Here is a 26,475-nt window from a genome sequence, read left to right as displayed (position 1 = left end):
TGTGTGAAAACACTATGCTAAGCACCCAAAGGGCATTCACTCAGTTAATCCCCATAACAATCTCATAGGATACTGACATTATTCTCACTTTATACAATCAGAAAAGGGTGTAGAAAAGTTAACCATCTGTATGGACTCAGCGAGTAAGCAGCAGAGCAGAGTGGAGCCCAGGCAGTAGGGTCCAGTGTCCAGCTCTTGCTGCACTTTGCACAGCCTCTCCAGGAAACTGAAGGATGAAGCAAGAGGGGGTAAATACCTCACTTCTGAGACCCAGTTTTCTCACGTAGGACATGAAAGTGTTGGAGCAGATGACAGGTCTAAGGACCCTTCCTACCAGTAGTTTTGCAACATGCATAGGACCAGGGCAGCCACACCCCACCATGACCAGAAACTAAAAACAAAACATCGGAGACTGACTCATCCTTTTTTTCTATTTTTTAACTTTTATTTGTAGTAAAATATATGTAACATAAAATTTACTGTCTTAACTTGTAAGTGTACAATTCAGTGGCACAAGTTTATTCATGGTTGTTTTTTGTCTTCTGGCACGGAGTTTCGCTCTTGTTGCCCAGGCTAGAGTGCAATGGCACGATCTCAGCTCACCGCAACCTCCACCTCCCAGGTTCAAGCGATTCTCCTGCCTCAGCCTCCCAAGTAGCTGCGATTACAGGCATGCGCCACCACGCTCAGCTAATTTTGTATTTCTAGTAGAGACAGAGTTTCTCCATGTTGGCCAGGCTGGTCTCAAACCCCTGACCTCAGGTGACCCACTGGCCTTGACCTCCCAAAGTGCTGGGATTACAGGCGTGAGTCACCATGCCCAGCCATGTATTCATGTTTTATGCAATCATCACCACCATCCATCTCTAGAACTCTTTTCATCTCTCCCATCTGAAACTCTGTGCCTGTTACAACTCCCCAGTTGCCCTCCCCTCTCAACCACCGTTCTACTTTCTGTCTATGAATTTGACTACTCTAGGTACCTTATAAGTGGGATCACAGAGTATTTGTCTTTTATTTCTGTGTTATTTAACTTAGCTGAATGTCCTTACAGCTCATCCGTGGTGTACCATGTGACAGGATCTACCACATTTTGTTTATCTATTCATCTCTCCACAGACACTTGGGTTGCTCCCACCTCTTGACTATGGGCAATAATGCTGCAATGAACATTGGCATACAAATAATGCTGGGTTTTTAACAAGGCAAATTGATCCAATATATTTTCAAAAACATATTTTAATATATTAGGACATTTCTCATAAACAAAATTCTTTGCTGCTCTGGAATTAAGGTGACCTCTCCAAGCACAGGCCCAAAGGCTCAGTGGCACATCCTCAGAATCAGTCTCACAGGATGCACACACACAGCACTGTTTCATTACTGGGCCCAAGCTCCTGGTGTAAATGTGGCCCTTTGCCTATGACTAAAGAATAAAGTAAAAACATGCTACCTAAAGAAATTAATCTCAAGTAGAGTAACACAATGAAGAAGATCTGAATGAACTTTGCAAGGGATTTAAGATGGATTTTTCTTGATAGCACATCAATGTGTAGAATAATTGTAGGATTTCTTTAACCATCCTGCAGTTAGTCAACATTAAAAAAGGAATGCTTCAGTAATAGAAGTCCTTGTTATTCTAACCTACACGAAATGTTTTCATTTTGGTGCATGTGTTTCCTACCTTATCCCCACTCCATCTTCCCCAAAAATGGAGAAATAAAGAGGAAAATTTGACAATCAACTGTCTTGTTAGCGTTTTGTTTATAATCCTTCTTCTGCAAATCAATAATATTAAAGTTTTTTATATTGCCAGGTCTACACGGGATCAGGCTACTCCTCATTCGAGGGGTCAAGAGTCACCTGGAAGGTTTGCTCTACCGTGACAGCCATTAGACCTGCCAATCTCCTGGAGACAGAGGTGAAAGAGGCAAGGTGGCTGGTGGCCTCTGCACTGGGGTATGATACAAAACACTTAGAAGAAAGCAACAGTCTTTTTTTAAAATGCTCAAAACAGAAGAGCTCAGAAAACAACAATTAAACTGACAGGGAACTGACTGGGTTTTCATGGGAGATGGGAGCCCAGCAGCTATCATTACTTTCACCTTTTGTACAGAATCAAATCCAATACAGCCCAGCGGCCCCATTTCCAGCTGTGGTCCCAAAAATAAAGATCACTTCTATCTCTCCCCACTCTGATCCTGAGGAAGGTGTTGAAATGCCACAAGCACCCTGCCTTAGGTCCAGAGAAGAACTTTAAAGATGTCTGATTGTCACTCATTAGTCTTTTCTTCTTTTAAGTCATAGAACCCAATAAATAGAGCTGTTTCTGTGGTTTTCTGAAGGTGGGAGAGTCTGGAAGGAAGAGTTAAGTTTCATGAAGTTAAACCAGAAGGCTCTCTACAATACCCTTAAAATGCTTTCCATATATGAACAATCTATAAGATTCCCAGCCCAAAAGTACAATTCATGACTCCCAAGCTTGACCATTTCTCTTTCATAACTACCAGAATTGTAATTACTTTTAACTATTTGGCAGCATCAAACCCATCACGGACAGATGAAGATTTCCCACCAACAGGATTCTCTTCCCCAGTGACCATACCCCAAGTTTTTGGGGTTAGGATTCAGCAAGTCACAAAATAAAGTGTACCAACGCAAAATGACCTAAAAATTACTTCGGCTCTATTTAAGCATTCCAGAGAACTTGAAAATTAACAATGTTATTGAACCACTCACTCACTTCCTCTGCTATCCCTAAAAAATAAAAAAATTTAACTACAGTCATAGTTTGTTTCAATATATAACCTCACCTTTTCTGAAGCTTACAAGGGGAGATAATATGATTTTTATGACTAAAAAGATATTTTACAAAGGATGAAAGGAAATTATGGACATAGTTAATAAATAAACACACTCCTATGAATCTAGAGAACCAAACTGCAGGGGCATGCACAAACACACAATTAAATCCAGCCTTCATCCTTTAAAGAAAAACCACCAAAAAGGAAACATGAGTCATGAATTATACTCAACTATTTCATGGAAAGCAGCAAGCTGCTTCTAAGTCTAAAAATATCCTCTGAACATTAAGCCCTGTGTTTATTTTTTCCACCTTTCACCCATCTCGCTGTATGCCCTTTTGTAAAAAAAAAAAAAAAAAAAAAAAAAAAAAAAAAAAAAAAAAAACAAACTGGTTCGAACAACAACAACAAAAAATGTGTGTCTTAAGACAACCTGGGCTTCAGCAACCAAAAAGAAATGACCATGTGCAGGTCAGGCACAGCCACCACATGCCCTATTAGGTGAAGATGTCGAGCACTGCAATAGAGCTGTAGAAACACCACCACACATGAGGCACCCAGGGAAAAGCTTAGTAATACACATACACAATGGTTAAGAATGCTGAGGGACACGCTGACTAAGGGAGGTGATCATAGTGATTGTCACTGAGCTAATGGAAAACAACAAAAATTGCAGAAAAAAATTTAAGAGATCCATTATCTACTGCAGCTCCAACATTCATTAAGGTCGCCATATCCTACCCTCTAAACTCTAAATTCACATGGTATTTTTAACCTGCATAAATATCGTAATCTCTTTCTCCCCTCTGCTCTGCCTTCCAACAATTTCTCACCTCAGACAACAAGTAAAGAGTTTTTAAAAATACCAAACATGTCCCCACACTGTGGATAAGCATGAAACTAATCTTTAAAGTCCATTCCCCACAAAAACCAAAGTAGTACAACATATACATTGAACCAGTTAGCGTGTTGAATGTTAAAAGCTGTTTGTAGTTCTGAAATCAGCATAGTCCCAGTAACTAAGAGCAACAGATACCTTAAACTAGGATGGAAATAGCATTCCATAAATATATCATTAGCATCATTATGCAGCTGAATGATCCCTGTCTACAGTTTGTGTAGGGATGCTCCATAATTAATGCTTTATTAAAACTGTTCTCTGAGGACCTGACTGAGAAAAGATCAGAATCGGAGCCAGCTGTGCTGTTTAATAGTCACTCTGAGAAAGGCGTGTGTGGAGGTGGGTTATCTGAAATTCTCCCTTCAACATTACATTCCTATCTTTGACATCTTGATTTTATTTTTCTCCTTTGTCTTAGTTTCTCCTACTTTTTAAGGCTAAAGAACATAGGACATTTAATTAATAACCAAAGAGTTTAAGAACATTGATGCTTAAGAAGCTGTGTTTCTATCAAGCATTGATCCAGTTCATCCAGGAAGGCTTTGTGCTGTAGAATAAACTCCAGCGTTCATGCAATTGTAATGAAAATGCTTCTGCACACATGTACTTTTTTGTGTCTAAACTGCTGTTCAGTACCCTGAATATTTCAAACATCCCAACTACAGTGGCTACGAAAGCCAAACGCAGGAAGAGCATGTATAGGAGCCCAAAATAAGTATTATAAGAATTTAAACACAAAATGACAAAGTGTACTAATTTTGTATTTCATAAGCAAAATAACTGTTCAGATTAGAAAACAAAAGATAGCTAGTCTTAGATATTTATTCCTGTTTCTGGATAGGTTTATTATCAATAGGCATATGTTTGCCATTTATATATTTTTAAAGGAAACATAAAAAAAAAATTGTAAGAAAAAGAAGACGTTTGAAAGCCCACATCTAGAGATAATTAACATTGTGACCCTAGTTCCAAATCACCACCCATCCAAAAGTACATACACAGGCCACACCCACAATTTTACATATGGGTTCATGCTACAAATGCCTGGCTAGAATCTATCCCCCAACCGTACATATGTCAAAGAAAGGTTTCCATGTGAATATCGATCACACCATTTGCCTCACAAAACTCCATCATATGACTGGACCAATATTTCACTACCATTAGCACAGCAATAAATTTTGAACATACATCTTTGCACATCCCCAATTATCCTACTTGTGATAAATCCCAAGAAGTACCTTTATCAAAGGGAATCTGCATATTGCCACATATTGCCTAACTGGATCCCAGAAAGAAGAACCTGCAGGAAATACAGTGCCATTTGGCTCCATACCCTTGCCAAGGCTGGGTTTTGTAAATTTTATTTTTTACTAGTATGCTGCAAATCTTAATCCCATTAGTCACTTCAACCATCTTTAGGATCCTTTGCTACTCAGCAGTTCTTCATTTTTACAAGTAGCAAAAATTCACCAGCCTTCATCCACAGTGCATAGTCTCTGCACAGTATGTTATGTTTAGAAAGTATTCCCCAATTCAAAAGAAATCATATTTTCTTTTTACACTCTTTTACCTTCGTATTTTCCAACTACTTAAAATTTATTCTAAGACGTGACAAAAAGGATTAAATTTTATTTCTCAAATGGAAAGCCAACTGTCCAAATGCCATTTACTAAATAATCTATTCTTTTTTGATGATTTCAAATACTGCCTTTATTGTATACCAAATCACCACAATGTACTACTTATTGCTGGACTATCTATTTTGTTCCACTGACCGATTAAATAATTAAATGATTCATTTAAAATCTATTCCAACTTCGAAAGGATGGACTGTCAGTGTCAAACTCTGCCTCCACCATTAATACTATGTATTATTTTGGATGAGGCACTACACTTCTCTGTGCCTTAGTTTCCTCATCAGTAAAATGGGCATAATGGTAACTACCCCAAGAGATCAGCAGAGACTTGATCCCTCCCTTCAGGAATTTAGAGACCAAATGAAGGAGACAGGCATTTAATCGAATGGCCATAAAATTAATGCACAATCACAAACCATGGTGAATGTAATAAAAGGAACCTGATCCAATCTACTAGGTCAGAGAAAGGGATTCCAATAAGTATCATCTGGATTAAAGTCTAAAGGATGAGTGGGAGTGAACTAGCTCCAAGATGACATGAAGCGGGCAGGTGGGGGGTGGGCTCAAACCCCTTGGCCAGCAACTCTGCAAAGGCCTGGTTTCTTCTCAGCCTCAATTTTTCAGTTTAAAGACACAACCTCAGAGAAACGCTGCATGACCACACATTTCTGTGAGACAGAGTTATGGTCTTTGGTAAGAAAGATAATGATGTAAAATCATATCATACAATCTTATTTAACAGAAACTATTCCAGCTGGAGATGTTCCATGACCCTATTTTCAGTAAGACATGAGAAGTAGTTCCTTATCTTCAAAGCTATCCTCTCTGAATAAGAAACTAAAGTGTCTGTGAAACCATAACCTGCTCTTTTTTATGTACAAATAGTAGTACCCTGTTCACTTTTTCAATGATGCCAGCTGATGAGAGCTTCCCCAGCCGTACCTCAGACAACCTTAACCTTTCTACTTACTGAAAAGAACATGGTCTGTCTCCACAACAGAATGTCAGGTATGACCTCCACGTGAGAGCGCCCTAGCATTGCTCTTTGTTGCATCTGTGACAAATTCTAATTATATATTTGAATAATCATTGGCCTGTCTCCCACACTATACTGCCAGTTCCATGGTGGCAGGGAATGAGTATTTTATGCATCTCTCTGTACCTAAAACTCTGCACAGAGCCTGGCAGTTAATGGATGAATGCCTACTGTTTGTAACAAAGATGGATGACCAGAGAATAGAGAGGGGGAAAACTAGCCCTCAATCAGGGTGGAGAGGCCAGGGTCTGATCAGGCAGGCCCTTGCAACTCTCCAAGGAGAGTTTTTTTAATCCAAATAATTTATAGAGTAGCTCATTAATGGATAGTGCCATAATCTGATAAGGAAAACACACAAATCAAACAAACTCACACCTCACTTTCTACAAGTAGTGTCCAATTATGAAAGAAGCATCTTACAAAACCCTCACTCTTAAGAGAACCACCTAAGAAGCACATAATACAGAATATATAAGTAACAAAGTTCCATTATGCTACATCTACCTTCATTCAAAAATCATTGTTACATAGTAATTTTTTTTTTTTTTTTTTTTTTTTTTTTTTTTGAGACTGAGTATCACTCTGTCTGCCCAGGCTGGAGTGCAGTGGCATGATCTTGGTTCACTGCAACCTCCACCGCCTGGGTTTAAGCGATTCTCCTGCCTCTGCCTCCCGAGTAGCTGGGATTACAGGCGTGTGCCACCACGCCCAGCTGATTTTTCTGTATTTTAGTAGAGATGGGGTTTCACCGTGTTGGTCAGGCTGGCTTTGAACTCCTGAACTCAAGTGATCTGCCCGCCTCAGCCTCCCAAAGTGCTGGGATTACAGGCGTGAGCCACCATGCCTGGCCAATTATTTTTAAATGTTGAAATCTGAAACTACTTTAAAAGGACCAAAACCTGAAGTTTTGCAGCAAATAAAAACATCAATTTGGTATATGCTTCAGCAGATTACTGCACAAGAAAACAAATCTCTTGAAGCAGTCTCAACTGTTTCTCAACTTACAAGTTAATATTGTCCCCAGAAACATCACAAGATGCTGCAGAGGCTGGAAAAGTAAGCTTTACTCTAGAAATGATTTCACAGAAATTATTTATCTCAGGGGTCAAAGCACTTGCCACTGAAGTCATCAAAGAGTGGCAGTTCCTAGAGAAAGCCAGGCCTTCCATAAAGGCATGCTTGTACCCAGCAATCTGCCACCATCAGCAGTCTGGTGGATCTTGCTAGACGTGTCCTCTCTGGGAGAAAGGCAAAAGTGGCCTGCCCATCTCATTACTGAGGCTGTGTTTCACGGTAGTGTTTTCTCCATTTTGATCTATTTTGTTTGGATTGGTGAGAAGAATGTATTATCATTTATGGCTTCCTAAACTTTGTATTTTTCGTCTTCAAAATAGAAGCCTGCCAAAGACTGTTAACAATGTTCTGCATTCAAGTTCAACAGGGATCACTAGGAATGTCTCCTATCTTCTCAGGTATCTCTCCCTCACTTCATTTTTTCTTTTTTTGTTTTTTGTTTTGTTTTGTTTTTGTTTTTGTTTTTGTTTTTGCTAGAATGGCACTGCTTACAGGCTTTTTGCTGAGAAGCTAAGAAGTGACAGGATGGAGACTCCTGTCCTAAGGGCTGGAGAATGAGGCTGAACAGCCCACACCAAATTACCAAGAACATCTTACAGGTGCACTCCAATACACTATACACGTCTTAGCTGCCCTCTTTTCCTTTACGAAAAAACAGTGTCAATGCTATGACACTACTTTTCCTAGGGATAAGACTAGGGAACTGAAAAAAAATCTTCATTTAAAAGAAATGCCAGCAAAAGTCATTAGCAGCTGCTTATTTATAATGTTTGTACACTTCTCCTTGGTGAAACCAGAAAAGTAGCCATGCACTCAAAAGAAATCTCAGCAGCACAATTTAATTCAGGGCTCTACGGAGGGCAGGGCAGGTGTTCCAATAGTTTTAAGCTAAATGCCTAATGAAACAAACTGACATCTATTTATAGTTCTAGAACTTGGCTAGAAACTAGGTTTGCTCCTAGTCCCCATGATGGTTCCTAAAATTATTTCACTCCCTGTTTTCAACTTATCCTGAGAAAGTGGGATTACAAGTAAAGATGATGAAGTGGGAAAAAAAATTTTTAATAGATCAAATTACCAAAGATAAGAAAAAAAATGTAGAAACACTAACTGCTCACCCGTAAACCCACTGACCAGGAATAATCACTGTTCAAATGTTCATTTAAAAAATAATCTTACTGTAACAATATAGCATAGTGCCTGGTCTATAAATTCTCAGTGCATTTTGGCTACTATCATGGCTATATTTTTATAATATCAGGCTTACTATATATTACATATCTGCTTTATGGCCAGCTTTTTTCATTTTGGCAATAATCATGAATGTTTCCCTACTGCAATAAATATTGCCCTATAGATAAAACACCTGTAGAGATTTCACAATATTGACATACAGATTTACTTCCTTATCCCTTATTTATTTAGGTTGTTTATAATTTTTCACCACAATAACTACTACAGTGAACAATCTTGTACATACTTATAAGTTGTACATACTTATACATTTATTTTCTGTGAATAGTTTCCTAAAAATAGAATTACAGGGAAAAGAACTACTGATCTCCAGAAGTGTTTTAACAATTTACACTCCCGCCATAAACGGGGACTCATGTTCTCACACTCTTGCTAACCCAGAATGTTATTATCCTTTTCATCTCTGCCAATCTAAACAATGAAAAATGTCAGATACTGCTGTTTGATTTCCTTGATTTTTGCATTCGTATCTTGGCCACTTGTTCTTTCAAATACTGCCTTTCCATATTTTTGTCTAATTTTTCTACTAAAGTGTTCATATCTTCTTCTTGGTGATTGCTAAGATCTTTTAGACATGTCCTGGTTTGATGTTTAAGGTGACAATAGGACTCATGGTTAAAAACTACGGGCAGTTACTGGCTCTGAAACCAGGTGGTGTGGTTTCAATCCTGACTCTGCCACTGAAGCTGTATAACCACCTCTGTGCTTCAGCCTCCTCATCTGTAAAATGGGGATAATGGTGTCCACAGGGTTGCTGTAATAAATGAGTTAAAATAGTACCTAGGCTAGCCATCTGTACAATGAAGGAAGTTTATTTTAAACTTACAGACTTACAATTTTATGAGGGTGTGCTTTAAATTCTACATTCACTTTTAGAAATCTGTGATGTATTTTAAGCAGAAATGAATACATCAAAAAAATATGCATAGGACCCCCTTTTAAATATACATAAGGATCAACAGAAAGAAACAGGAACTACATACTCATTCAACAACTATCAATTAAATGCCCACTACAGGCTAGGAACTGGCAACAGAATGAAGTATAGAAAGGCAGGGTCCCTCCCTTTATACCCACCCTAGGGGACACCATCAAGGAGACTGGTGCTTGTACCGCAGTGGGCCAAGCACTACACTTCACAGAGGTACAACAGGCAATTTTTTTTTCATTTTTGTTTTAAGTTCCAGGATACATGCGCAGAACGTGCAGGTTTGTTACATAGGTATACATATGCCATGGTGGTTGGTGCACTTATCAGCCTGTCACCTAGATTTTAAGCCCCACATGCATTAGCTATTTGTCCTGACGCTTTCCCACCCCTGCCCCACAGACCCTGGTGTGTGCTGTTCCTCTCCCACAACATGCAATTTTCATTGCACATAGAAGGACATTTAACCCACACTAAATGAGGGAAGGGTAACCTCTCTGAGAAAATATCAAGCTAATAAATTAAAGTAGTGATTAATCAAATACAAAGTGGAAGGAAGGGAATTTCCACAGAGAGGGAAGAGCATGGTGGGAAGGCTTGAAAGGCAAGGAACATTGTATGGTAGAATTGTGAGATGTCACGATAACTAGCACAGCTACAGCTCAGAGTACATTTCGAGCGTGAGAGGAGAGTAGATCACTGAGCAGGACACAGATGACACTTCAGACTCCTGAACAGGACTTCAGAGGAACTTATCCTGGGAGCCATAAGGAGCCACTGAAGAGTTTCAAGAAGAAGAACAATGCTAGATTTGCTCTTTAGAAAAGTCACTATAGCCACACTAGATAATGAACCAGAGGGGAACGAGACCAGAAGCGTACAATGTCAGAACCTAAAATCATGCCCAGGACCACATTACCTCAGCTGTGCAACCGAGAAAATGTGGGTGTGAGGAGGAAGAAGTTGAGATCAAATGACTAGTGACTGGCCTGGGGTCTCACAAGTGCTCAGAATGGGAAAAGTAGGAGATCTGAAGTCTCTGAGCTTCTAATTCTGGGATCCTATTGATCTCGTGCCACACAGCCTGATGACGGATGGTGCTGCACCATTTTCTAAATTATCTCAAGAGCTTCCCTTAAAGAACATGTCTACCTCCTTTCTGAACATCAGGCACAGAACGGATGACTCAGTGCTGCTCTAAACAAATGACCTTCCTTTTTCTAAAATATAATTAAATACCCCGTTATGGCCAGCAAACTCCTTGGTAGTCAGAAAAAGGTCAACCATTTCCATAGTCAAATTATGTATGGGAAGGGCCATGTTTTGAACAAGGCAGTTGGTACAGACTTGTGTCCTTGTAAGGATGTAGGAAAAAACAAACTCAGTTTCTCCTATTATATATATCTCAAAATACCCAGCAGAGACTATTTCTGTGACCTCTGGTCATCAAAATGTGTGGGGATTTCTCCCTACCAGCAACCCACTCCACAGATGGTTCCCCACTGGACAGCAGCTGGGTGTCCTCCAATTCAATTCAATTCTGACACTACCTGTGATAGCGTCAGATCACACAGGGTGAGGGCTCAGTACCACAACTGGCTTCAGATGCCAGTCACAAGCACAGTCCTGTGCTTCTAACCTACCAGCTATAAATCAGGGTTCCCACAACCTCCTCCTGTGGTTCAACTAATTTGCCAGAGCAGCTCACAGAACTCTGGGAAACACTTACTTACGTTTAGCCATTTATTAGAAAGGTATTACAAAGGATACAGATGAACAGTCAAATGGAAGAGATGCATAGGTCGAGGTATGGGAGAAGCAGCCTGGAGCTTCCATAACCTTTCCAGGCATACCCTCCTTCAGGAACTGCCACATGTTGAGCTGTGTGAAAATCCTCCCAAACCCTGTGATGTTGGATTTTTATGGAAGTTTCATTACGTAGGCATGACTGATTAAATCACTGGCCTTTGGTGATCCACTTAACCTTCACCCCTTTCCCCTCTAAGGAGGCTGGAGGGTGGAGCTGAAAGTCCCAACCCTCTAAGCATACATTGGTCTTTCTGGTGAATGGCCCCCAACCTGAAGCTATACCCAACCTGAAGCTATAGGAGTCCCCAGCCACCGGTCATCTCATAGCAGAGAAAAGACAGTTACCACTCTGGTGATCCCATGGGTTTTAGAAGTTTTTTTCTGTCAGGAAACAGGGAGACAAAATACATATTTCACAATATCACCGTCCTTAAGAACACTGAATCCCCAAATTAAAATATCTATTTTATTCTTCTTCCATTCTAATTTAGTGAAGGAGGAAATTTCAGGGTATTGTTAGAATATCTACTACTTGTTTATTTGTTAATCTCCTGTTTTAACAAAGCCAGAATAAACCTCAAGCTCATAGATTTACTCAGGCAAGAGTATCCAAGACTTAATTTTGTTTTATATGATAATTGATAGTGATTTTTCCATTTATGAAAATGATACGATTCAGTTTTAAATTATGTCAGTGTGATGATTAATTTTATGTGTCAACTTAACTGGGTTAAGGGATACCCAGCTAGCTGGCAAAATATTTCTGCGTGTGTCTGCCAGGGTATTTCCAGAAGATATTAGCATCTGAATCAGTAGACTGAGCAAAGAAGATCTGAGGGCAGCAGACATCCAATCACTTGAGGGCCTGGGAAGAGCAAAAAGCAAATTTGCTCTCTCTTCTTAAGCAAGACTTCCACCTTCTCCTGCCCTTGGACATCAGAACTCCAGATTCTTGGGCCTTTGGGGTTGGTGCTTACACCAGCAGCTCCTCAGGTCCTCAGGCCTTTGGACTTGGACTGTATTACACCACCGGCTTTCCTAGTTCTCCAGCTTGCAGAAAGCATACTGCAGGATTTAGTCTCCATAATCACATGAGCCAATTCCCATAATAAATCCCTCTCATATATCTATACATCATGTTGGTTCTGTTTTGCTGGAGAACCCTAATATAGTCAGTAAACACAAACACAGATCGACAAAATGTCATGAAGATACAACTGAATGATACACTTAGAAACAGTCAAATTATTCTACCATATATGGAAAGAGCCTACAGAAAATGCCTATGTTCACCTGAGTCATTCACAGCAGCGACCACTAGACACAGTTTTATTGGACACTATGAGCTTAGCAATGTTCCAGGCTTTACATCAGTAACTCCATCTTGGGCTACTGACTCCATGTTAAACTGCTGATGAACTTTGAGACCCAAAAAGGAACTGTGAAAAACATTCCTTCACAAACAACCGTGCTCTCAACACTACACAATACAAGTAAAACTGGTCCTAATCTTTACAAACACTCTGAACATAGGTTTTTCCTGACTGACTGATGCAAATGTACCCTTCTACTACTGATCAAAGACTTCTCTGTTTAATACACCAATGAAATAACGTGACAAGCAACTTCCATAATCTAAATAAGTTATTATAAATAGCCCCCTTGCCCTTCTCGAGTGGTGCAATCTGTGACTGCTAGCCAGGTTGCAAACCCCATTCCTGCATAAATGCTAATTTACCTCTGACCTGTTGACCTTTTCTGGCAGTCACTGGAGGGGTGACAACACTAAGAATTTAGGTCATTTAGATATTATAAAGGGCAAGCCAGTACACATCATAAAGTATCAGTATAACTCACTGCTTCATAAAAGGAGAAGAGGTAAGTCATCAATTTAGGAAAACAATTGATATAGAGATTTTATGATAAGCTTTCTGTTTAAGATATGTCCTTTTATGTAAGGTGATTTTTTTTGGTGAAAATGTATCAAAATGTTTTAAATGTGTATGTCTTCCGACAAAGAAAGTAGCTGAAAGAGCTTGTAAAAAGTGAATTAAATGTTAGCCAGTCACAGTGGCTCACGCCTGTAATCCCAGCACTTTGGGAGGCCGAGGAATGCATATCACTTGAGTAGGAGTGCAAGACCAGCCTTGGCAACGTAGCAAGACCCTGTCTCTACAAAAAATACAAAAAAATTAGCCAGGAGTAGTGATGTAGGCCTATAGTCCCAGTTACCTGGAAGGCTGAGGAGGGAGGATTGAGCCTGGGAGGACGAGGCTGCAGTGATTCGTGATTACGCCACTGCGACAGAGTGAGACCCTGTCTCAAAAACAAAATAAAGCAAAAATGAACTAAATGCATCTTAATGATCACAAAAATATCTTCTGAACAATTTAAGTTGCGTAAAGAACGACGTTCTAGCTTTTCTCGGAGCTAGGAAAAAGGAGCTTTCCATGTCTAGAACACAGGGATGATGAGCACTATAAATATCTCTGGAAAATCTGGACTGGGTTTAAGGTGAATACGATGACCAAAAGGTGAAAAATCCAAACATTTTATATTTATGAGCTTCAAATGGCCCAAAATACATAGAGCATAATGGATGAGATGAATGGAAAAGAGAACAAGGGACAATAATTTCACTGTTTGTTAAACTTAATTAAAAAGTGAAACAGGAGACAGAACTTAAGTGCAAGGTTCATCATAAGAAGTAGGAGATCTCTGGACAACAGGCTATTAATATTAATCAGTAACCTCTTAACTACAGTACTGACGAACACCTCCAGAAAACACTTCCTTTATCCAGTGAATTACACGATGATGATGTGCGATGGCCACAGCAAAGGGTTTGTAGGTCCTTCTTGCCCAAATGCAGCCACTTAAGCAGTAAAATAATGAATGGTATAAATTCAACCACCAAGCCACTGTACACAACATTAACTCAACAGAAAGAAGCACATTAGGGTCACCTCAGTGAGCAGCATATGCAGAAAATGACAACAGAAGTGAGAGGTGTGTCCACCCTGTAATCAATTTCTACAGGACACCTCTCCTTCAGGTTACTCACCACTCCAATACAAAATCAGGCCTCATTGTTCTCTCCCTGGCCAAGCTGTTCAATAGACACCAAGTCCCTAAAATATATCTCAAGGTACCAGACCTCATACCTTCCAAATTGTGTCTGGCATCGTCTACCACATGTACCTAGAAAACCATTCAGGGCTAAGGATCCATGAATCACATCAAAGAGCATGGGGTTAACACATCACAGACAATGGCCCACATGCTACAGGGCCCACGACCACCCTCACCCCTGCTGCTTACACCACAACACGCTTTAAGTGTGTTACACAAATCTGCAATCCTCAACAACATAATGAACCACTTCAAAGTACCATGTAGCCATCTGATGTGCCTGTACTAGGTAAGAGCATTTAACTGTCTGTGTTGGTGTCAGCCTTCCCCAAGCACAAAAACAGATGCAGGGTTAACAGTCAACTCCTCTACTCTCACTGAAATCCCTGCCACACTGTCAGAGACTAAGAATTCAGAAACTTCTTTGCAGATCTGTAGTGCCCTATTCCAAGGTTAGTGAAGTTGTCACTGTTCCACCAGCCCACCAAGCTAAGGTACTGCTCAGCAAGTACTGAACAGTGCCATTGTTTAAAACTGATCCACTAAAAAAACAAAACAAAACAAAAAACTGATCAGGGGCCACAGAAATAAACTTGTGCCTCATCAAAGAAAAACATCTAAATATCAAAAAGCCCAGGCACTGTAGGAAAGAATCTATAAAATATAAAATATATTGAAAAGGCATACGGGCCAGGCATAGAGGCACATGCCTCTGGAGGCAGAGGTGGGAGGATTGCTTGGGCCCAGGGAATTGAGGTTGCAGTGAGATGTGATCCCGCCATTACACTCCAGCCTGGGTGACAGAGTGAAACGTTGTTTCAAAAGGCACATGGAACATATTGAGCCTTATGTATTAAGAAAAGATTTATTCAGTAAACTAGATTTAAAATTCATACATGCATATGTATGTTGTGTAGGTACATATGCACATATACATACACTTACAAGCTCACAAATAGATTAATATACAGACACACAATTAATTATAGGCACAGTAATGACAAAACTGCTAGCTTTTTAACCAAAAACCGACTTTTACATCCTGGGCACATAGCTAGGCTACACTTGCCCTCGTCCTTTTCTTAATAAGGCCCACAGAGGGGTCATGTTACAAGTTCCAGCCAACCAAACATAAACAGAAGGAACTATTCCTTCTCTTCGTTTTCAGCTGTTGTATAACAAATTACCACAAATTTAGCAGCTTAAAACAATACCCATTTATTATCTTACAATTCTATAAATTAGAAATCTGGGCCTGCTTAACTGAGCTCCCTGTTTAGGGCCTCACAAGGCCAAAATCAAGGTGTTGGCTAGACTGGGCTCTTATCTGGAAGCTGGGAGGAAGAATTCCCTTCCCCTCAGATTCTTGGCAGAGTCCAGTTCTTTAAGGCTGTGGGTCTAAGGTCCTTATCTTGCCTAGGTGGTTATCATTCAAGAGCTGATCTCTGCTCCTAGAGGCTACTGCATTACTACTCACATGGCCCCTCCCTCTTTAAAGCAACAACAGCATGTCCAGTCCTGGTCATACTTCCAGTCTGTCTGATTTTTCCTTCTGCTACCAGCCAGAGAAAATATCCTGCTTTTAAAGGGCTCATGAAATTAGATTAAGTCCAATCATATAATCTCCCTTTTGTCTTACAAAGTTAAAATCTCCGGAATAACATCTTTTCAAATTGAACATTGTACCCGCACTCAAAGGGGAGGAGAGTACACAACAGCAAGAGTCACCGACATTCATAGCATTCTGTCTACCATATTCCTCTTCCAGGCCTGGCTTATGGATATCTCCCATGCTTGTTCAAACATACTCTTTCCCTTTGGCAACCTTGAAAACCATGTGTTACAGATGGCAGAACCCATCCAGGGTCATCCTGAGTCCCTGAAGCAAATAACAGGAAATATAAATGAAAAAGACTTTGAGCGACAAAGTACCATTAAGACTTCTTGGCTAAGCCAAAGTACCAGGCCCTCTTGCTAAGTTTGGAGTAACACAACCAAGTCTACTGGTTGAAAATTAGGTCGAAAAAAGAATTTCCATCATCGAAACTGGCAAATGAAACTGACAAGAAGAAAACAGATCAGGAGCCTATTAAGTTGAAGTTTTTCTGTTTTTTGCTTTTTGTTTTTTTGAGATAGTGACTCACTCTATTGCTCAGGCTGGAGTGCAGTGGTGCCATCTGGCTCACTGCAACTTTTGCCTCCCAGGTTCAAACAATTCTCGTGCCTCAGCCTCCTGAGTAGCTGGGACTACAGGCATAGGCCACTATGCCTGGCTAATTTTTGTAGTTTTAGTAGAGAAGCGGCTTCACCATGATGGCCAAGCTGGTCTTGAACCCCTGGCCTCAAGTGATCTCCCCACCTCAGCCTCGCAAAGTGCTGGGATTACAGGCATGAACTACAGCACTTGGCCAGAAGCCTAGTAAGTTTCTGAAGAAATTTCATTACTCAAATCAACCATGGGTAGTTAAAAGCCTGTGACTGTAAAACAGTCCCCAAACTTAAATAAACAGGAAGTTGACTGAAAAAGTTATGCCGTTCCCAAAGAGGGCACATCTCTTCTCACCCTCCTTAGACCTGGCCAAATATATATAAGAAAGAACAAAAGAGTTATTCCCAGATTGCAGAGCCAGATTGCAAAACCAAGGAACTTCCTCTACCGGCAGGCAGGGGATTTCACGATGCCCCCTGCAGGATGCCATCGCTATTACGGACAATAACTGTCCTGACTCCCCTTCTCTCCTTTCCTCACTGGGATTGTTCACTGTGGACCTTATTTCCTGTTTTTTTGTTTTGTTTTAGTTTTTTTTTTTTTGTTTTGTTTTGTTTTGTTTGAGACAGTCTCGCTCTGTTGCCCAGGCTGGAGTGCAATGGCATGATCCTGGCTCACTGTAGCCTCCACCTCTCAGGCACAAGCGATTCTCCTGCCTCAGCCTCCTGAGTGGCTAGGATTACAGATGCACACCACCACGCCTGGCTAATTTTTGTTTTTTTAGTAGAGACGAGGTTTTGCCATGTTGGCCAAGCTGGTCTCAGACTCCTCAAGTGACCTGCCTGCCTCAGCCTCCCAAAGTGCTGGGATTGCAGGCATGAGCCAGCACACCCAGCCGATTTCCTATACATTTAAAAGCATAGGCTGACTATCTGCTTTATGTTTCTTTCAAGTGTTACTCTGTGGTACGGTTTGGTTGTGTCCCCACCCAAATCTCATCTTAAACTGTAGTTCCCATAATCCCCATGTGTCATGGGAGGGACCTGGTGGGAGGTAATTGAATCATGGAGGTGGTTACCTCCATGTTGTCCTCATGATAGTGAGTGAATTCTCACGAGATCTGAAGGTTTTGTAAGGGGCTTTTCCCCCACTTCGCTCTGTACTTCTCCGTGCTGCCGTCATGTGAAGGCCATTTTTGATCCCCATTCCACCACGATTGTAAGTTTCCTGAGACCTCCCCAGCCATGCAGAACTGTGAGTCCATTAAACCTCTTTCCTTTATAAATTACCCAGTCTCTGGTATGTCTTTATTAGCAGCATGAGAACAGACTAATACATACCTTGATATTGAGATATTTCTCAGCATTATAAAACTGTTTCCATTAATATCTATGGGGAAAGGTTAGTTTGAATTATAAAAAAGATATTTCTAATTTTTGTATATGTCATAATTCAAAAGGATCCAGAAAACACTGGCTAGAGGTCCTTCAGTGTCCTAAGTACCCAAGCAAACCTCCATGGAGCTGTGGGTTCTTCACAAGTATTACAGACAGCTTCTCCATATTCATCCCTACTACACACAATTTGACCCAGGGGATGGGGAAGGAGATTAGGGTAGAGCAACTACAACATCATATTTGGCATTTAGAAGTTGTACTAAATGTAAAACCTTCATAAATAGTGAAGTTATTTCCTGAAGCATTTGTCATCAGCTAATGATTTAGTACAGCATGAAAATATTTTGCTGGTAGAACGCAAAAGACTTGGCAGGGTCTCACAATCATGGCATTTTAGTAAGTATAGTTACAGCTCTCTTTTTAGTCTTTATTATCCATCAGATATCATGTGCATCATTCTTAAGCTTTTGGGCTCCTTAAGTGATTATGGAAACAAAGAAATTCTAAACCAAAAACACTGAGAAGGGTTGTATTACAAAGGTTCAAAACTTCATAGTTTGTCTCCTGCTGTCTCAACATTCATTCCCACATACACTAACTGTGAACAACCTACCCAGGTAACCAGGTGCACAAGTTTGATAAGGTTGGTCCGTACCACAAGTTCACCTCTCTGTCTTCTTTTGACCACGACCTACCAATGCACCAATGCAAATGCACCAAATGCACCAAAATGCACCAGTGAAATCCCCTCCCACCTTTTCCTGTGAACTGCACCGAGACCACTAGTAAAGGCACTGGCCCACAGTCCTTACTCTCTCTGCTCCCACCTGTTTCCCACCTGCTTAGCTGATCCTGCTCTCAGAGCTGTTACCTCCACCCGACGTGTGTCCCCCTCCTATCCTCCTATACAGTGATACTGTCATTCTAAGACCTGTGAGTATAATAAACTGTTTTCTTGAGCCTCTCCTGTGTCCCCTCTTGTGGCTACACCTCACTGACCATTACCTAAAAGAATACAGGACAAAGGAGTAAAACAACAAAAAGAGGAAAAAGGAGGCCAAAAAATCCACTGATTTCTTACCCACTTAGCGTCTCCCCTAACTGGCCTTAAATTCAGAAGAATTGCTCATCCCTAGAAAGGCCCACCAGGAATCCACCTTAAAGTTTGAAGCAGTTCTTAAACTCCATCTCCTCACCTAATTCTCATTATTCATTTGTCAAGGTGTGCTGCCCTTCTCTCTCCGCTGCCGTAAGCTACTTCTCTGAAGAAAGCCCTCGGGTTGCTTGACGCCCCGAGACTCTGTATGCAGCACAAGAGGCTTGGCAGAATGGAATTTGCTCTGCAAGCTTCAGCTCCCCTCCACTGAATATTAAACCTCTCCCTTCCACCATGACATCTGTCTCAAAACAGTCACCATTTGCCCCAACCAAGTCTTGCCATTTTTAGGGCACTTCTAATTAATTTGCAGGCTACTTTAAAATTTTCCAAGTAGACTGAAACCAAAATTCACATAAACTCAATTTAAAACACTAAAGAATCACTACGGGAAAAAAGCCTGCAAAAATACAACTGTTTCAACAACACAACCTTCAATCAAGAGGACTCTCAGTCTAAAGGGAAATCATTTTCAGTCACCACTTTCTTTTCATATACCCCACAGGCCCATGTGCCAGTGTATCATCGTATCGATGACTTCAAGCTCATCAGCATTTTGTTTTATATGGTTCAAGTGATCTTTATTATGCAAGCATGGCACTCTCACAAGCATTATCTCATTCAATCCTGACACCTCTGGAAAGGTTTTTTATATTTGATTGCTGCTAAAATTAATGCAGAGAAGGCTGCATTTTAATCAGGCATCCTAAAGCCCAGTAATAGAACTGGAGTGATGGTATTGTAAGAAACACTCACTTTCTCCTGATGACATGATGAATTTACTTATTTATTTATTTTTGAGATGGAGTCTCACTCTATTGCCCAGGCTGGAGTGCAGTGGCACCATCTTGGCTCACTGCAACCTCCGCCTCCTGGGTTTAGGCGATTGTCCTGCCTCAGCCTCCTGGGTAGCTGGGATTACAGGCATCTGCCACCACACCCAGCTAATCTTTTTGTATTTTTAGTAGAGATAAGGTTTCACTGCACTGGCCAAGCCGGTTTTGAACTCCTGACCTCAAGTGATCCACCCGCCTTGGCCTCCCAAAGTGTTGGGATTATAGGAGTGAGCCACCACGCCCCACCGTATTTTTACTTTTTGAGGGGAGGGAGGGGCAGCAATTAGGAATTTATTTAAGAATATGGTGATAGGCTAAGGACATTCTCCCTCAGAAAAATGCATGTATAAAATGTGACTTATAATTTTATAAAATATATAGGCCCCTTGCAGCCTATTAGAGACTACTGGCTAAGAATCTGAAAGGGTACGGGTGTAGAAATTCTGGGTCAAGCAACAAGCCACAGCCAAGATTTTAAAGGCAGCAGAGAGTTGACTGATGAGAGGCAATTAAAAAACTGAAAACCTCACTGACATAACATCATAACTAATTAGATATTTAATCCAATACCTTAGCAAGTTTAACATTTCACCAAATCAACAAATGCATGAAAAGATTTATGTAATGGTCTCCTGAGCAAAGCATCTATATAAAATACAGCATTCTGAACGAGGAAATTAGGTAAAACAAAAAGACACAGAACACAAACATAATGAAATTTTCCCAGTTATGGAATCTGAGTGTGACAAATAAGCACATACCAGACTGTATCATAAAACCCAGACTACCCAAATTAATTTTATCATTTAAAAAAATCAGAAAACACAGTTTATTATAGGTATATTTCTGTCTTAGTCTGTTCAGGCTACTAACAAAATACCTTAGACGGGTAATTTATAAATAACATAAATTTGTTTCTCACAGTCTGGGAGGCTAGGAGTCCAAGATGAAGGCACTAGCAGATCTGTGCCTGGTGTGCGCCCACACTCTGCTTCAAAGATGGTGCCTTGTTGCTAAACCCTCACACGGTGGAAGGGGACAGGGTGACCCCTTCAACCTCTTTTAAGAGAGCACTAATCCCATTCATGACTGAATCATGAGTGCTCTCATGACTTAGTCACCTCCTAAAGGCCCCATTTCTTAATACCGTCACATTGGCAGTCAAGCTTCAACACATATATTTTAGGGGGACACAATCAGACCTCAGCAATATACTAACCAACTCATTAAAAAAGAAGAAAGTATATCTTTTTGATGCAATAGAAAGTTATATGTTATTTATAGGCTGAATTGTCCTCTCAGATGTTGAATCAAATATAGAATAGTGTGGTTAATACTTTTATGCAAATAATGACTTATGGATTGAACTGTGCTCCTCCCAAAATTCATATTAAAGTCCTAATTACAATAGCTCAGAATACAACCTTATTTGGAAATAGGGGCATTGCAGATGTAATTTTTTCTTTTTTTTTTTTTTTTTTTTGAGAGGGAGTCTCACTCTGTTGCCCAGGCTGGAGTGCAGTGGCTTGATCTCAGCTCACTGCAAGCTCTGCCCTCCAGGTTCACGCCACTCTCCAGCCTCAGCCTCCCGAGTAGCTGGGACTACAGGCTCCCGCCACCACACCTGGCTAATTTTTTGTATTTTTAGTAGAGATGGGGTTTCACCATGTTAGCCAGGATGGTCTCGATCTCCTGACCTCGTGATCCGCCCACCTCAGCCTCCCAAAGTGCTGGGATTACAGGCGTAAGCCATCACACCCAGCTGGGCATTGCAGATGTAATTATTTAAGATAAACTCATACTGGAGTGGGATGGTCTTGCCCAATCCTATATGACTGAGGTCGTTACAAAATGGGGAAATTTGGACACTGAGACACACACAGGGAGAATGTCATGTGACCATGAAGGCAGAGACCAAGGTGATGCATCTACAAGCCAAGGAAGCCCAAAGATTCCCAACGAAGCACAAGAGCTAAGAAAGCAGCCTGGAATAGATCCTGTCTCATGCTTCAGAGGGCTCATGGCCCTACTGGCACTTTGGTCTCAGACTTCAAGTGTCCTTATCTCAAGGAGTGGGAAACAATACATTTCTGTTGTTGAAACCACTCAGTTTGTAGTACTTTGTTACAGCAGCTCCAGCAAAATCATAAAATGACCTAATATATTTTACTTTATAATAGACTTTTAGATGTTATTATAAAGCCAAATGTGTACACATCATATGCACGATAGAGTGAATTTTTAAAAGTACAGATTTTGTAGGAGCTTCATGTTCACTGGAAACAGCTATTTTTAACTAAGTTGCTGCCAGTTTAAAGCAAGCGAAAAAAAATTGACATGACTTTTGTAAAATGAAATCTCAATATGAATAAAACTCACTAAAAGAGCAACACAAGATCATTTGCCCTTTTTTACAGTAAAAAACAATAATCTTTATGAGCAATTAAGTAATGAAGTATACGAAAATAACATGATCAATTGTTGGTATCTTTATATATTTTCATGCAGAAAGGATTTTCTCCTCTAATAAATTTTACTTGGCAAAAGCATTTTTTACCTCCAAACTGTAAATAGATTGAAAATAACTGTCAGCAACAAGGTAGAAATAATCAATTCTAATATAAGACAACAGTTGTAACACATTTAATCAGAAATTCCAAGTACAAACAATATATTTTTATTAACATAAATATCATCCCTTACTAACACAAACAAAAAAGCTCAATTCCATAGAAAGAAACGTTTGCCTGAACAGACTCCTTCCACTTATAAACCCAGGCTACGGGCTAGGTGCGGTGGCTCAGCCTGTAATCGAGGTGGGCAGATCACCTGAGGTCAGGAGTTCAAGACCAGCCTGGTTAACATGGCTAAACCTTGTCTCTACTAAAAATACAAAAATTAGATAGGTGTGATGATAGATGCCTATAATCCCAGCTACTCGGGAGGCTGAGGCAAGAGAATTGCCTGAACACAGGAGGCAGAGGTTGCAGTACACTGAGATCGCGCCATTGCACTCCAGCCTGGGCGACAGGAGCGAAAAACTCTGCCTCAAATAAATAAACAAACAAACAAACCCAGGCTATATTATCAGCACATCAGTTCTCAAAAGGAAGTAATTCTAGGTCTAAAGCTTCTCTGTAGATAGCATCAGGTTCACGGACCTGCGTGGAAAAAAATGGCTACAAAAGTAGGACAGTACTATTTCTGTAATTTTTTTGTCACATGCAAACATTAACACAGGTATTACATACTCTCCTAAACATACATATGCACAGAACAGTAACCTGTGCCTTAGACTTTCTAAGAGTGTGCTACACTAAATTATGGATAAGAGACCACGTGCTGCTTCACCTTTCAAATAAAAGGCTTTTCAGTAAAAGGAAGACAATGACGCAGTGATTCTGCATTTGGATTCAGTGTGATAAATAGTAACCATATCGCATCACACGCTGACCTTCTCTAACCTTTTAATTTCTTTCCTAACACAGTTCAAACTATTTTTTCTACACTTGAGAGCTACATAGAACTTCAAGATTTAGCTGAAATGGAGCCCTCTAATTTTTAAGTTGGAAAAACTAAAAAGTCTAGCTTGGGTAACTTCTTCATAGCATAAGGGGTAGTATTTTATACTAATAAAAATATTCTTAATGTCAACAACTATCATTTATTGAACACTTTTTACGTGTGTTCTACACACTCGTTTCTCTTCACCTCAACCCTGAGAAATGGAAATTATCACTTTAGCAAGGACAGATTCAGAAGTTAAATACTCTCTCAAGGTCAGAGGCAGTAGAGGCAGGATTCAAACCTTAGCCTTTCCCACTCCAAAGCCAAGACTTTTAATTGCCTTTGAGGGCACTAAGCTTTGCAAAAGAAATCTTTGGAATCAAAGTGGAAAAAAGATGTCGCGTTGGTAAACGCAGGGTTGTTGAGATATGCTACAGAGAAGTGACCAGTTGAGCAATCGAAAAGGTTAGTAATATCGAAGAAGTCCTGCCAGAGAATTCCTGGGCAGCACATATGCTTGGTTCTGTAAACCCGAAAGAACTTGCAGTATAAAGTTATTAGAAGCCTTCCAAACTACATCGACAAACAAAGCACTTACTTTCATAAACATGTCTGGCAGAGAAGTCACAGATAACTCCAATTGTAATAGAAAAGCAAAAATAATTACATTAAGAAACATTTTTAAAGAAATAGTCTTACTTTTCCTTATTTCCTAAGTTGACAAGTATAATTGATTTTATAAAGACAAGTCTATGTGATGAAGATGATGCATATGCGTGGCGACACACACACGATGTGAATTTCACGCTATATCTGTCACCCTAAGTTAACCAAGGTTCTGTAAAACACAACCCTCACCTTTTCTGGATGTGGTTCATAACAGGGCTGCCACTGTGGTAGCCCAGGAAAAACCTCACTACTTCCGAGAAATTATGAGAAAGCTCATGAATTAAGGCTAACCTATGAAAAACTATTTAACACTAAATTATGAAAAACATTTCGAGGTAAGTCATCAAAACCCTTAGCTAAAGATCCCGTAAATTTGAAACTGTTTCGGAAGGATAAAAAATTAGTAATCACACACATTATGTAAGAAATAGGTCACACCATAAGTATTCGCTTAATTGTCCCTATGTAAAATTCTTCGAGTCCAATGATTTTAATTATTAGAATCTAAATTAATTAGTTTTATTACAGTCACAGCCTATTAACCCCATAAAGAAAAATGGGCACATCCAAGATGTCAAACGTTCATTAAAAACGATTTAAAATACATGATGATTTTAAGTCTTCAACAGTTTGGTTGCTGAAGGGAAATATTTAAGACCCGCAGACTGTGGTCATGCTCTGGCCTCAAAGGAGTTTGACGACCGAGTTCTCCAGGGAAAAGTTAATGTATGCGAGTCTCTAAAGGAAGCCCCCAGCCTTCGGTTCCTCTGGAGCCTGCAGGCGGCGGGGAAGGAGGGTTCTGACCACAGAGGAAGGGAGAGGAGCGCAGACCGCCGGCCTCCGCGCCGCCACCCCCAGTACGGCCACCGCTCACGCCAACACATCCCGGGACAGCCGGGCGCACCGACTCCGCAAGGTCACCCAGGAAAAGGCGACTTTACATAATCCCCGCCACGCCGCCCGGGTACCTGCGTCCCCTTCCTGCAACACGGACGCGAGGTGATGCGGGGGCGGCGAGCAGCGCAACCAGGCGGGACGCCGGGGACCCGCGGGCAGGCAGCGCGCACCAAGCCGGGGGTGGGGAACCGAGAGCGGACGCCCAGCCTGGGGATGCCCCGAGCCGCCGCCTTGGCTTGCGAGGCGGGGCGCGGCCGGCGCGGGCGAGGCGCGGTGCCGAGGTCCCCAAGCTACAGCCAGACGGCCAGCGCCGAGCGTGCCCCTCGCAGCTTCGCCCCGGACTGCCCCGGGACGCACCTGCCACGCGCCTTACCTGAGTGGCTTTGTGGAACTGCTTCTTAAGCCCGGCCACCGACATGGTGCAGGAGGCCGCGCTGGCGGCTGCGGTGCGGGAGGGAGGCGGCGGGGCGGGACGGGAGGGCCGAGCGGGGCGGCGCGCTCGCCTGGCCGCCGCTGGTCGTGCCGCCGCCGGGGCTGTGGGCGCGAGGGCGCGGAGCCTAGGAGGACGCGGGCTCGTGCGGAGAGACACTCTGACGTCAAGGGCGGGTGACGCGGCCTCTTAAAGGGGACGCGGGAAGGCCCGCCCCAAGCGCGGGAACGCCCGGGCAGGTGCTGTGGCGCGCGGTACCTGGGCTCTGGCGCCCGCTGCGGGGATGTGGCTCAGCGGCACCCGCGGGTGGATCCCTAGTCAGCGGGCCGAGGACGTCCTCCTGTCCCGGGGCTGGTGTTCCTGCCCCCGGGGGCTGCGGACGGGTCGCTGCAGATTGGCAGCCCAGGCACCCGCACGACTCAGGTGACTTGCTGGGCTTCCAGGTGACCGCGGCGGCGCTGCCTGCAGACGGCTCTCCTCCCCTTTGAGCCTGGCCTCTCTGCAGCCGCAGCCCGAAAAGGATTGGCCTTCTCTCTGGACTAATGAATAAGTCATTGCGCCTTCTATGCCTTGCCCTGACTGGTTGGTCACAGAAAACATTTCTCTGCCCTAGTTTCAATATCCCTTAAGCCTATCTTACCTTAGGGAAAGCCACACACGGTTTTTCCCCCTTGTCTGATACAATTTAATGACTTAAAAAGAAGAACAGGAACCCTTAAGCCTGGACAGATAAATAGAATTGAATTGAAGTCTTACTACAAACTAGCGTTTAATCATCTGGTTACAGAAATGAAAA

The 26,475-nt window shown here is 41.5% G+C and overlaps 1 protein-coding gene across 1 annotated transcript in view; it reads right to left on the bottom strand.

The window, feature by feature from the left end:
• The window catches only part of SH3GL2 (SH3 domain containing GRB2 like 2, endophilin A1), a 235,433-nt gene extending 209,595 nt beyond the window's left edge, over positions 1–25,838 (bottom strand). The window contains exon 1 of the mRNA XM_030920228.1: positions 25,623–25,838. Within this exon, the coding sequence (XP_030776088.1) occupies positions 25,623–25,667 (45 nt within the window). The 5' untranslated portion in view covers positions 25,668–25,838. The remainder of the gene's footprint in view (positions 1–25,622) is intronic.
• Positions 25,839–26,475: the final 637 nt, after the last annotated feature.

The sequence above is a fragment of the Rhinopithecus roxellana genome, chromosome 16 (genome assembly GCF_007565055.1).
Source record: "Rhinopithecus roxellana isolate Shanxi Qingling chromosome 16, ASM756505v1, whole genome shotgun sequence".
Taxonomy (NCBI): domain Eukaryota; kingdom Metazoa; phylum Chordata; class Mammalia; order Primates; family Cercopithecidae; genus Rhinopithecus; species Rhinopithecus roxellana.
This window is presented reverse-complemented; position numbering and strand designations above follow the sequence as displayed.